Source organism: Phoxinus phoxinus (assembly GCF_949152265.1).
Source record: "Phoxinus phoxinus genome assembly, chromosome: 21".
NCBI classification, from domain to species: domain Eukaryota; kingdom Metazoa; phylum Chordata; class Actinopteri; order Cypriniformes; family Leuciscidae; genus Phoxinus; species Phoxinus phoxinus.
Window position 1 is genome coordinate 2,230,270 of NC_136896.1, and position 15,000 is coordinate 2,245,269.

General features: G+C 38.9%; 1 protein-coding gene across 1 annotated transcript in view; it reads right to left on the bottom strand.

The window, feature by feature from the left end:
- The window catches only part of vclb (vinculin b), a 38,013-nt gene that overhangs the window by 9,962 nt on the left and 13,051 nt on the right, over positions 1 to 15,000 (bottom strand). Inside the window, exons 3-11 of the mRNA XM_079595110.1 lie at positions 11,658 to 11,808; positions 11,464 to 11,572; positions 10,538 to 10,660; positions 9,073 to 9,233; positions 4,641 to 4,731; positions 4,414 to 4,561; positions 3,519 to 3,672; positions 2,132 to 2,307; positions 741 to 931 (exon numbers count right to left, since the gene is read on the bottom strand). Of these exons, the coding sequence (XP_079451236.1) occupies positions 741 to 931; positions 2,132 to 2,307; positions 3,519 to 3,672; positions 4,414 to 4,561; positions 4,641 to 4,731; positions 9,073 to 9,233; positions 10,538 to 10,660; positions 11,464 to 11,572; positions 11,658 to 11,808 (1,304 nt within the window). The remainder of the gene's footprint in view (positions 1 to 740; positions 932 to 2,131; positions 2,308 to 3,518; positions 3,673 to 4,413; positions 4,562 to 4,640; positions 4,732 to 9,072; positions 9,234 to 10,537; positions 10,661 to 11,463; positions 11,573 to 11,657; positions 11,809 to 15,000) is intronic.

Here is a 15,000-nt window from a genome sequence, read left to right on the forward strand (position 1 = left end):
CCGGCTGCAAAATAGAGTCAATCCCATAGACCCCCATGTTAAAATGCCCAACTTTACAGCAGAAAAAAAACATGTTTACAGCTTGTACAAAAAGTGGTTTTGGTCTATATAGCTAATTATGCCCTTCATGACGACTGTGCGGGGGGTGATTTTTTTTTTTAACTCATCCGCTTGAATTATATTAAGCCTGAAAGTTCTGCATAATTAAGGGCGTGGCCACTTGAGTGACAGATGGATTGCCGCTGATGTCACTACTAGCCGTTTTTCTGCTGTCTGTTAGCGCCACGTCACCTCAGCTAATCCGCCTCGCTGCACATTTTCAGTTATCCGGGAGTGACGCGCTGCCAAGATGGCGACGGCCGGCCCCGCCCACTAGAAACACTACGAGTGACGTCACGGACACTACCTCCATATTTATTTACAGTCTATGGTATAAACTGGCGGTTATGGTAAGGGGCGGGACATTTGCCTAAACACACTTGAAGAGCTTGACCAATCACAACACACTGATCCAGCCAACCAATCAGAGCACAGTGTGCTTTTCAGAAGGAGGGGCTTCATAGAGACAGGAAGTAAACAGAGTTACTGACAGACTGGGAAGAGAGGAGCCGCAACAATGGAGAATATGGGGGAAATTATGTATAATAAACATTAAAGCACGAAAAAATACAAAATCAAGATTTCCTAAAAAAAATGAACAGGGTAGTTTTGATGCCATATGAGCGGCTGATGAGACGCACCGACTCCGCTGTCGTCCAGCGTGGGGTTGTCGATCCATCGCTGAGCCTGCTCGATCTTGCCCTCCAGGTGCACCGCTGCTTTGGCCGGGCGAGTGTTGGCCACGGCTTTGCTGGTTTTGGACTGTAGATTCTGCAGAGCGGTGGCGATCTGCTTGGCCAGCGCTCGAGCCTCGGGGGAATCACCCTTCCCTCTGAACACACAGCGGAGAACACAAGATGAGCTCGCGCACAGCTGACAGTGCATCTGGATCAGGGGCGTTCACCATGATGGTCCACTAAAGCCTCATTCAAGCAGGAACGACATTAAATAATCTACACCCAACATTATTTATATGCATGTATGTATGCATGCATGTAGGGTCTGGATTATTCAATAAAAAAACAAAAAAAAAATTTCCAGGCTTTCTATATATATATATATAAATAAATATCTCTCTAAATAAATATTATTTTTATTTTATTAAATTATAAAAAATTAAATGAATGAAGAAATGTATTACTATAGTAATAATGCTGTTGTACTGTAAAATAAAAAAAACTTAAGGATTTAATAATAACAATCATTGGATTAGTTTGTCTGGTTAATACAATCAAAAGTTTAAAAGATACTTTTTTTAAAAGTTATTCTTGAAGAACTTACCAACATAATTTAATGTACTTCTGAATGTTTTTAAAAATATAATAGAACATTCAAACTTTTTTTTGATTAGCACATATAAAATGTAAATACTATTAATATTATCTTTGATTTAAAAAATATATTGTTTTTAATACAATTATTTAAGCAAACTTATAAAATGTAAAAATATTAAAATGTAAAAAAAAAGTCAATATTATTTTTGATGAAAATATTTAAATATTTATACCGGTACGTTAAAAAAAGGTAAATGTAAGCATTCATTAAATAATACAAATGTAGAATATTTATCATTATTATTTATTTAAAATAAATTGTACTTTAATTATTTTTAAATTAAGAAAATATTATTTTTAAATTCAAGTAAAGCAACAACGTCAACAAAACACACCGCAGCTCATCTGACACACACACACACACACACACACACACACACACACACACACACACACACACACACACACACACACACACACACACACACACACACACACACACACACACACACACACACACACACACACACACACACACACACACACACACACACACACACACACACACACACACACACACTGCAGAACCTTTGAACAACCATTGCCTAGCAACAGTCAAACAGTCAACAGTCAAACAATGGGAAAGCAGGATTCCTCATGTGGGAAGCAATGGAACATCACACTCATATTCCTGAGATTCGGGCCAAGAATCCCCACAAAGCCTTCGACTGAAAGTCAAGATGTTCGGGTGTACGTACGCTTTCTTGAGCTCTGAGAGTTTGGCGGTGAGCGCTGAGATCTCGCTCATGTTGCGCAGGATGTCGTCGCGCTCCTTGGGATCGTCGCAGAGATCCGCAATCTTCCTCGCTTCTCCCAGAAGAGCCCTGATGTTCTCCTCTCCTTCGGGACCGCCGTGAGGATCCGCCAGCCAGTTCTGCCGTCCACAAAACACACACACCGCTGCTTTCAAACGCATCTTTTTCTCTCCGATTTGTACATGATTTTGGATGACATCAAACTCTCCATCTTGCAAAGATTTAATCGTATTTAATTCTTCCTCTGAAGTGCTTTTTGTACCCAGTAAATACAGTTGAAAAATGTATGCAATCCAATTAAAATCAAACTGAGGCCTTGTCCACACTAACACCGTATCCTAACCAGACGCGATGCGCTAAGATCCAGCGACAAATAATTTGTCTGTCCACACTAGACCCGACTGCGAGATGTGTAAAAATAAATTAAAACCCACAGCTAATCAGAACAGCTTGTGGGCGGAGTCTCAAAACCCACAGCCAATCAGAACATAGTGTGGGCGGAGTCTAAAAACTCACAGCCAATCAGAGGAGCGTGTAGGCGGAGTCTCAAAACCCACAGCCAATCAGAACAGCATATGGAAGGAGTCTCAAAACCCACAGCCAATCAGAGCAGCGTATGGGCGGAGTCTCAAAACCCACAGCCAATCAGAGCAGCATGTGGGCAGAGTCTCAAAACCCACAGCCAATCAGAGCAGCATGTGGGCAGAGTCTCAAAACCCACAGCCAATCAGAACAGCATGTGGGCGGAGTCTCAAAACCCACAGCCAATCAGAGCAGCGTGTGGGCGGAGTCTCGCGGCAAGTGCACAGATGATGGATAAGTAGCTACATAATCAAATTCACAAATATTACACCATTAAACATTATTCAAATACATAGGCTACTGAGTTCCTAAAACAATCTTTGTCAAATAATACACATTTCTTCACAGTTTTAATGACGTTCTTGTTTCCATTTGTTTAATTCCCAGATCTGAGGTGAATTATCCATTGTTGCTTTTACAGCTACAAAGCTGGAGCACTAAATGATATTCAAAGTCACATGACACGCTTTTAACATTAAATAAAGCATATAAACAGCGCCTGAGATTATCATTGCCACACTTTGCGTTTGTTGATTGGCTGTGGGTTTTGAGACTCCGCCCACACTCTGTTCTGATTGGCTGTGGGTTTTAATTGATTTTTACGCATCTCGCAGTCGCGTCGTGTCTAGTGTGGACAGACACATTATTTGTCGCTGGATCTTATCACATAGCGTCTGGTTAGGATACGGTGTTGGACAGAAGTGGGATTCATCCAATCAGGACGTGTTCCCAACACACACACACTCACCTGAGCGGCGTCGATTCTCTTGGCGATGGCTTGTTTTGAGCCGGTCATGGCCTCCAATTTACGTGCCGCGTTTTCCACTTTCCCCGTGAGAACATCCAGACCCTGAGAAACCTGCTGTGCTTTCTGCATGGCCACTGGACTCGCTCCCTGACCCCTGCGAGGACACACACATTAAACACACCACACACAACTAAACAACACTGTTCCGGCTTCACAGACAAGAATTAGGCCTTTAAGTCATTTAGCTTTAATCCGTGCAGCATACAAATTAAACTATACTTCTTCGGAAAAAATATTGAAATATTATTTTTGATAATTTTATTTTTTTAGACATACATACACTTAAAACTATCTCTGATAAACAAAATATTTTAACGTAAATAATTTATTATTATTTATTTTTTTTACAAATATTTAAAAGTAAATACTTTATTATTATCTTCGATAAATATTTTATTTACATTTGAAATGTAAATATAAATTTATTTTGATTAAAATAAACTTTTAATATTATCTTTGATAAACAAAATATTTAAATGTTAATGTTTAATAATATTTCTGGGTTAAATATAATTTAAATAATATTAATTTAATAATAATCAATACAAATATTTTTGTATTACTTTTATTTGATCAAAAAATATTTAAATGTAAATACCTTTAATATTTAATATAATATTTTCACTTTTATCACATTATTTTGCTGTGCTTTTGTGTACTCTTGCATTCGGGGGCGGAGCAATGACGAGAAGGGGCGTGTCTGTTTGGGTCGATTTCAAATATCAACAGTTTTCAACAACGATTCTCGGAAATCGCTCACTGCTCCTTTAACAGAGGCTAAGTTTATGAAACGGGCCCTGGTGTTGAAACTCCTCCTCCCGACGGGTCATCATACCTGGCCCGCAGGTCGGACACCTGCTCCGTAAACTGGCCGAGCGCTTTGGCAGTTCCCATAATGTCTCGTCTCTCTTTCCCAGCGCAGAGTTCTCCAACTTTCCCCGCCTCGTCCAGGATCTGGCGAATGGCCTGTTCACCCGGGTCCCCTGCAACAGCACAGCATCAGCAAACACACATACGACACCGTCCACAGGTGATCATGTGATCATGTGAGGAGAAGCGCACCTGGCTGGGCGTGAGGGTCCCGGAGCCAGTTCTTCGCCTGCGCCATTTTAGAGTCGATCAGAGCCAGCGCTCTCTTCATGGCCTCGGTGTCCTGCAAACACACAGCAGAGGTCAAACACACACATCTGGTGGAGCGCGCGTGTGTGTGGAGGAGTGTGTGTGTGTGTGTGTGTGTGTGTGTGTGTGTGTGTGTGTGTGTGTGTGTGTGTGTGTGTGTGTGTGGTGTGTGTGGTGGAGGAGTGTGTGTGTGTGTGTGTGGAGGAGTGTGTGTGTGTGTGTGTGTGTGTGTGTGTGTGTAGGAGTGTGTGTGTGTGGAGGAGTGTGTGTGTGTGTGTGTGTGTGGAGGAGTGTGTGTGTGTGTGTGGAGGAGTGTGTGTGTGTGTGCGTGTGGAGGAGTTTGGCTGCTCTTATTTTGTCAGTTGTCTGTGTGATTTACTTATAAGCACAACCTTAATGAATTCAGCCTGCATTTATTTATATATATATATATATAAATGAATAAGTAATTACACCAATAAAAATACATTAGAATAATAAGTTATATAATATAGATTAAATTAAATATACAAGTTCAATTATTACATTAAATTCAATTATTCAGTTAAATTCAATTCAACTTATAATTACATAAATAAAAATACATGATAAATTATACAAAAAAACAAACTAAAACATTTCTTTTTGTCTGTGTGAACATAGTAGTTATCAGAAAGAGAGAGAGAGAGAGAGAGAGAGAGAGAGAGAGAGAGAGAGAGAGAGAGAGAGAGAGAGAGAGAGAGAGAGAGAGAGAGAGAGAGAGAGAGATGAGAGAGAGAGAGAGAGAGAGAGAGAGAGAGAGAGAGAGAGAGAGAGAGAGAGAGAGAGAGAGAGCAGTAGTATGCCCTTTTTTGGTAAAAAGTCGTCAGCAGCTGTTTCATTTCACAGTTTGTCAACACACTCACACACACACACACACACAGTTTGTAATCAAACAGACAACACCTCACACACACACAGTTTGTCAACACACTCACACAGTTTGTCATCAAACACACACACACACACACACACACACACACACACACACACACACACACACACACACACTTTGTCATCAAACAAACACACACACATATGTAATTAGACACATAACAACACTCAGTGTGATTTATGCAGTGCTACTGAGGCTGATGAGCAACACTTTTTTTAAGTCCATATCAAATGCATCACATCCTCAGAGACGAGCCGTTTAATATTTGTGCAGCGTCAGACCAAAACCCACAAACCTCACAGTTCCTTTCATCACACACACACACACACACACACACCACACACTACACACACACATTTCTCACATCTATTGATAGTACACTGCCTAAAAAACATCTTAAACCAGTCGAAGGCGGTTCTCTGGTCTCCGATAGAGAAGTTCACAATCAGATAAACCAGCAAACCTAGCGCTGGTTTCATCAGTTTACAGTGGAGGTGAGGAACAGAGACAGGAAATGATGTGGAGAATGACCAGGAAATGACCAAAGCTCAGGTAACTGGTATTATTCAGCACTTCATTCTGACAATATTAGAGTTTTTTTAAAAATGATTATTAATATTCCAGTGATGACTGCATTCACACTTACATTCACACACAGTATTATTATAACACATCAGACAGGAAACAGTTTGAAGATTAAACACACAAACACTTTATAATAAGAAACACAAGACCGGTTACAGCGGGACAGACACAGAGCCATCGTGAGTCCAGCGCCACAAACCTCGCATTCCTTCTCCAGTGCTAAAGATACTCTATATTTCTATATCTCTATATGACAGTAGATCTATATTTCTATATCTCTATATGACACTAGATCTATATTTCTATATCTCTATATGACACTAGATCTATATTTCTGCTGAATACTGCTTATTAAGCATCCGAACAGTTCAATCATCCAAATCCTTTCTACTGCATGTTATAATCTTATATAATATTATAATAAACTAAATGTGCGTGTTTATATATATATATATATATATATATATATATATATATATATATTTATTATAAAATCATTATTATATTACAATTATATTTTTAAAATGGCTATTTTTAAAAGTTAAATCTTGTAGTTATCTATCATTTCTACTGCATGTTATAATATTATATAATATTATCATAAATTAAATGTGCGTGTTTATATATATATATATATAATAATAAAATAATTATTATATAAAAATTATATTTTGAAAGAAAAATGGCCATTTTTCAAAGGATGCATAAAATTGATCAAGTGCAAATTTTTTTTTTTATGTTACAAAAGATTTCTATTTTTTAAATTAATGCTGTTCTTTTGAACTTGCTATTCTTCTATTCTTCAAAAAAATGCATCACGATTTCCACAAAAACATGAATCAGCATCACTGTTTTCAATATTGATAATCATAAATGTGTCTTGAGCATCAATTCATCATATTACTGATTTCTGAAGGATCATGTGACACTGAAGACTGGAGTAATGATGCTGAAAATTCACAGGAATAAATTACACTTTACTATATATTCACATAGAAAACAGATATTTTAAATTGTAATAATATTTCACAATTTTTACTGTATTTTTGATCAAATAAATGCAGGCTTGGTGAGCAAAAAAAATATCTTACCGCCACCAAACTTTTAGATGTATATTATAATGTCTTTATGGCTAAAAATTGCAACTGATATACTCAATTTAATTTAAAATTGACTTTTTATTTGTATTTTTAGATGAGTTGACACTGGAAAAGGAAACGTTTCTTGATTTCTGTGATGGCGAAATGAAAAGAAAAGCAAGACAAACGTGTGAGATCTTCTAAACACACTGCGTCGCATTTCTCTTCGAGCACAACTGCATTCTGTTATCCATCACACACACACACACACACCTCACTGAGTCTGATCATCACATGTACAGTAAGCGAGGCCGAGCGACACCTGCTAACACACGGCGAGAGAGAGAGAGAGCATGCGCACAGATCTTACCTTCTACAGGGGGAGGAAAAGAAACCAAGAGAGGAGAAACAAAACACAACTTTTAACAAGAACGAGTGAAAAGATCCACAGAGAAAAGAGACAACAAAATTATAAATAAAAACAGAAAATCCACGACCACAAGCCTAAGTTCTCACTAAACCCACATCTGACAGCTTCAGGCTTCCCAGAAACACTCACTTCCCAAAACACAGGAATCAGTCTCACAAACCTCAATACATCACCCACAAAATTATACATCTTATTTGGAAGCCTATATTAGGACTGTTAATCATTTTTTTTTTTTTTAGCATTGTGCCATTATTTTCATGACAATTGAACGTATTTCCTCTATATGTTGTATAATGCGAATCATATTATTATATAAAGAATACACTTTACAATAATGTTCCATATGTTCACATTAGTTAACATGAACTATCAATGATTAATACTTCACGTTCATTTAATTTACTAATACATTTAACATAACAGCATTTAATAACTTAACATTTAACATTTACTAATACATTTTTTAAATCAAAAGTTTCATCTGTTAATATTGAAGCAAATAATGAACAATTGTATTTTTGTTAAAATTAAGTAACATTAACAAAGATTAATAAATGCTGTAAAAAGATTGATTGTTCACCGTTATCGAATGCATTAACTAATGTTAACAAATGAGAGTTTATTGTAAATTGTTAGCATGATAATATATTATAATTACCAAAACTAATTATCAAAACTAAAGTGTCCATACAAATTATGGTAATGAATTTTATATGTAAATATGTTGTGGAAAATATGCCTAATAGTCTTAACAAAAATCGCCAAATCTTGATAGTCCTAAAAGAGACTTCATTTTCTTGAAGACAAATATTATTTGTTTGTGTTTTTGAGTTGGCCTGTGTTTGTGAGATTGATTCACACAGATCTGAGAAGCGTTTAAAGTGTGTGATAAGCTGATATGTTCATGCATCAGCCAGATTCAGTGTCAGCCGCTCTGAAAACCAGGTTTCTACGTTCAATCCAAACACGGTTATCCTTCATCCTCTCTCAAGAACATGCGTGTTTGAGCAACACACTGATGTCCAGTCCGGAAGTGGACGGACTTCTGTGAGGGTCTGAGACCAGCTCACGTGTGGACGTTTGCACATGCCAGCCAAAATCTTCAGGAAAAAACAGCTTGAAAACACACACAAAGGCATGTACATAATGCAACACACACATATTTGCACACACTCGACCCTGCATCATGTCAAATCTCTCATGTTTAGAACGACACTAGATTATATGTGCATGCATGTGTGAAGTGTAATATGTATAATAAAGAAGACCCGTGCATGCGTGTGAGCAGACTGTGCATGTGTGAGGCGAGTGTATCGAGCTAGAGATCGATCCGTGCACGGTCACGGTGACCTTCGACCTCTCACACACCTTATTGGCCCAGGCGTCCTCGTCCCAGGACGTGAGCTGCAGCACGCGGATGATCTCGTGGATCTCGGTGCTCATCTTCTCCACGGTGAAGTTCCTGTTCTTCAGAGCCTCCTCCACACCCTTCCCCTGAGACGTCCTGGTCGTCACGAAGATCTTAATGCCTGCGCCAGACGCCGCCAGACACAGAGTGAGCAAAACATGAGGCAGTATATCAGCTTCAGAGCAATAAACCACAGCATCACTGCATCTACTGCAAACTCAGATTCAATACCGGTCCAAAGACTGGGGACTTTTTGATCTCCTCTGCTCAGCAATGCTGCATTTATTTGATCAAAAATACAGGAAAATCTGGAAAATTGTGAAATATTATTACAATTTAAAATATCTGTTCTCTATGTGAATATATAGTAAAGTGTAATTTATTCCTGTGATCAAAGCTGAATGTTCAGCATCATTACTCCAGTCTTCAGTGTCACATGATCCTTCAGAAATCAGTATAATATGATGATCTGATGCTTAAAAAAAACATTTCTCATTATTATTAATGTTGTGCTGCTTCATATTTTTTGTGAAAACCATCATACATTTAGTTTTTCAGGATTCTTTGATGAAAAGAAAGTTCAAAAGGAAAGAATTTATTTGAAAATATAAATATTTTGTAACATTATAAATGCCTTTACAGTCACTTTAAGGTAATCATTTATATTTATATTAATATTAAGGTATTTTAACTTATTATAAGCAACGATTAATTGCATCCAAAATAAAAGTTTGTTTAAATAATATATGTATGTGTACTGTGTATAATTATTTTGTATATATAAATACACACATATGCATATATATATATATATATATATATATATATATAAGAACTTTTTGCATGTATATTTATACATAATTTATATTATATCTAAATATAAATATTTAATATATAAATAAAAAAAATTCTTAAATATATACATGCATATGTGTGTATTTATATATACAAAATAATTATACACAGTACACATACATATATTATTTAAACAAACTTTTATTTTGGATGCAATTAATCGCTATCAATCGTTGCCCATCCCTAATTTTAACATAAAAAATGTATTAATGTCTTTCAAACAAATCTTACTGGAAGTATATATATATATATATATATATATATATATATATATATATGCAAACCACTGGAAAGTATACAACTATAATGCAACTCATAAATAAACATTTGCCAGAAAACAATAGCAGACAATGCAGAATATTACTGATTGGTTATTTTCAACACATTCAATGCATCAATGTAGTGTATGTAATGCATCTCCAAACTTGTGAACAGTAGTGTATATTGTGCACTTCTGACTAACATCACTAACGCTGGTCACACTAATATGAGCTTATGAAACGGGCAGTGAGTAATAGCGTTAGCTGAAGTGTGAGGTATTAGAGGAGGTCAGAGGTCACATGATCAGACCTGAGATGAGCACGGGCAGAAGCTCCTTCACGGTGTTCATGGAGTTGACCAGCATGACTCTGTGCTCCTGGTGAGTCAACTCCTGCTGTCGCTCGTCAATCATCTTGGCCATCTTCGTCATGCCTGCGGACGGAAAACACACAGTGTGACGCTTTAGTCTGATAAAGATGACTAATGATATGAAAAATGATATGAGATCTAAAATCGGCTCAAAATTTATATCCTCCGATTGGATGGAAAATAGTGCATACACTACACGGTTTTCTGTGAAATCTGTCAACTCTGACGGCACAAAATCTGCAGACTGCAAATCTGAGCAGAAGTCATGCCGTGTTTTCCTGCCGTAGAGAACGGTCACATTTACTTTCATATGAGGGCGGAAAACACTCGCATACTAACCAACAACAACTTCTTTTATTTATATGCATCACTCTAGATCACTTTATCCATAGATATACATAATAAAGGCTAGATGTCTTAAGGCGGAGTCTCGAACTTCATCACCGGCGGCCATCTTGTCACAGGGAAGCTTTCTGGCGGGCTCTGTGTTCCTGATGTAAGGCGAGTGATCCGCACGAACACACACTCTTATCTCGCTGAAATCTTGACGGATTTACAAACGGTTTGGTTTTTTACAAACGTTATTAACGTGGCTATAATTCTGGATGCTTGAACATGTTGAAATATATAATATTATAATTATTCATAAGTACGCAGTGTCATAACTACATCTCTGACGTTTATAACAAACCAACCCGTTTGAAAATCGGTAGAAAATTGAGCAAGTTATGGTTATTTAAAAAGTACATGCACCATTAAAACACGATGTTACGGGTGAGCGAGCTGACTGTGGCAAGATGGCCGCCGTGTGCGATCAATCGGTGCATCTCTACTTTTAATGTTAAACTGCTTGCTGTTATCCTGACCTGGTCCCAGGTTCTTGGTGTAAGTGATCAGATCTTCCATCGACTCCACCACCTCAGCGACCGTCAGGTACTCCAGAATCCCTTTACACACACGGATGATTTTACGGACCTGAGGTCAGGACAGAGAGCAGAGGTTCTGTCAGTATCTCAAATCCAGAGGGATTAACACTGGAAAGGTTTTAAACGCATCATGCCTCGGCCTCATCGAAGGTCAGGAGCAGATCCGAGGTTCCCGAGAGGATCCCGCGGGACCCGTCGATCAGATAATCCCGGGCCTGGACAGAATACGGATCCGCCTTCAACATCTGAGCGGCCTGAACCAGTTTAGTGCACGCGTTCTCAACCCTACAGAGAACAACACACACACACACACACACACAGATAGAGAGAGTTAGTTACTGTAAGATTATCAGGGTTATACATTCATCTGGTGGTGTAGTGAAGATATAAACACTCAGATCTAGTGTGTGTGTGTGTGTGTGTGTGTGTGTGTGTGTGTGTGTGAGAGAGAGTGTGTGTGTGTGTGGGGGGGTGGATGGATGGATTCAATAGAGAGCCTAAGTCCCTCCCCTTCCGGTTGACACCATGGGACCTTATTTCGGAGAAATATTGTATGGTAGTCAATGGCGAGAGACAACAAATATTTTGATCTCGTTTGAATTGTGCTCTGAATTACACATATGATGTTTGTCAATTTAAAAGATACATTTTAAAGTCAAGAAAATCGCAGTTTGATGTAAAACTGTTGAGGTGTAAGACTGTGAACATACGTCATTACAAAGACTACAAACCCAAAAGGCGCACATGTGACATCATACCTTTTCACTCATTACTGGAGCTAACTCTACTGGAGCTAACTCTACTGGAGCTAACTCTACTGGAGCTAACTCTACTGACGCTAACTCTACTGACGCTAACTCTACTGACGCTAACTCTACTGACGCTAACTCTACTGACGCTCACTCTACTGGAGCTAACTCTACTGACGCTAACTCACTCTACTGGAGCTAACTCTACTGACGCTAACTCACTCTACTGGAGCTAACTCTACTGGAGCTAACTCTACTGGAGCTAACTCTACTGACGCTAACTCTACTGACGCTAACTCTACTGACGCTAACTCTACTGACGCTAACTCACTCTACTGACGCAAACTCACTCTACTGACGCTAACTCACTCTACTGACGCTAACTCACTCTACTGACGCTAACTCACTCTACTGACGCTAACTCACTCTACTGACGCTAACTCACTCTACTGACGCTAACTCACTCTACTGACGCTAACTCACTCTACTGACGCTAACTCACTCTACTGACGCTAACTCACTCTACTGACGCTAACTCACTCTACTGACGCTAACTCACTCTACTGACGCTAACTCACTCTACTGACGCTAACTCACTCTACTGACGCTAACTCACTCTACTGACGCTAACTCACTCTACTGACGCTAACTCACTCTACTGACGCTAACTCACTCTACTGACGCTAACTCACTCTACTGACGCTAACTCACTCTACTGACGCTAACTCACTCTACTGACGCTAACTCACTCTACTGACGCTAACTCACTCTACTGACGCTAACTCACTCTACTGACGCTAACTCACTCTACTGACGCTAACTCACTCTACTGACGCTAACTCACTCTACTGACGCTAACTCACTCTACTGACGCTAACTCACTCTACTGACGCTAACTCACTCTACTGACGCTAACTCACTCTACTGACGCTAACTCACTCTACTGACGCTAACTCACTCTACTGACGCTAACTCACTCTACTGACGCTAACTCACTCTACTGACGCTAACTCACTCTACTGACGCTAACTCACTCTACTGACGCTAACTCACTCTACTGACGCTAACTCACTCTACTGACGCTAACTCTACTGACGCTAACTCTACTGACGCTAACTCTACTGACGCTAACTCTACTGACGCTAACTCTACTGACGCTAACTCTACTGACGCTAACTCTACTGACGCTAACTCTACTGACGCTAACTCTACTGACGCTAACTCTACTGACGCTAACTCTACTGACGCTAACGTCTGTCATGTTTTCTATAGTCTTACGTTATAATCCTAACGTTACGCCGTGATGCCGGAGTGTGTTGTACCAGACTGCACACACACACACACGAGGAACGGTGACGTATAGTGCGAGACGAGAGATGAAGTTCATTGAGCGATTTTCACATAAAACTAAATGTTACTCTTCAGTTTTATGACAAACTGCGACTTTCATAATTATCTTTTAAATTGACAAACATCATATGTGTAATTCAGGACACAGTTCGGACGGAATGACACACACACACACACACACACACACACACACACACACACACACACACACGACTGTCATCAGGAGGGTTTTGTTGTAGTTGCAGGATTGAGACTGGTGTCATATTTCTCTGTGACAGACTGCAGCTGTGTGTGTGTGTGTGTGTGTGTGTGTTACAGGACAGCAAGGTCGTGTGTGTGTGTGTGTGTGATGTGAAGGCTACAGTAATGCATGAGAATGTTAATCAGCATAAATGCATCAGACCACACACACACACAGACGAACAGAAACTATATTTAGAGGGGAAACATACAGTAGGTCGTTCATTATGTGTGTGTCAGTGTTTCCAGTAATGTGTGTGTTCTCCCCGAGCACAGCAGAATCTGTGTGTGACTCACAGGAGCTTCAGGATCAATGCCGCTGCACGCGTCTCGTCTGCATCTGTTAAAAGCTGAAGCCTTTCCGACTCGCGTAACGCATCATTATTGTAAATAAATCCTGTTCAAGTCAAACAAGAACGACTCAACGTCTGAGTAAACATCTGACACACACTCACACTAACAGCATATCTGTGGGCTTTGAGATGAACAACAAACGTGAACAGATAAACCTCAGAGATCCAGTGCTGCTGCTCTATAATTGTGTTATTAATATCTGGCTGACTTTCTGGAAGATTTTGAAGATTTTCAGCTATTTCCTGTTTTATTTTATTTAGTTATTCTATAAACAACACAGTGAGTGGACTGGAGGCACAGATGTGTGTGTGTGTGTGTGTGCGTGTGTTCCTAAGGGACGTTCACACACTGACAGTGATCAATCGAACCAAAAGCCATTCATTTTTAATGAGAGTTGGCGATGTGAAAGGACAGGAGCGACACAGACTCAGAAATATTGCGAGAAGTAGCAACGAGAAGAGAATCATTTAATTGAATCATTCATTAATTTCACATTATCTCTGAGTGATACGATAATGAATCGAACTGCTTCAGTTCCTGACTCGATGTGTTCGCAGCACTTAAACATCCGACTGGAGAGGAAGATTATCAGTATTACTGTATTTCTGAATATTTTTGATTTCTTGATATATTTCTTGTGGCTTTTGAACAATGAAATCTACAATCCCCATTTTATAACTGCAAAAGAGTGAATGCATCATTCAAAATGTCTAATTTTGTGTCATACAGGTTAAGAACGACATGGTTCAAGCAATTTTTGGGTGAATTACGTCTTTAAGTTGAG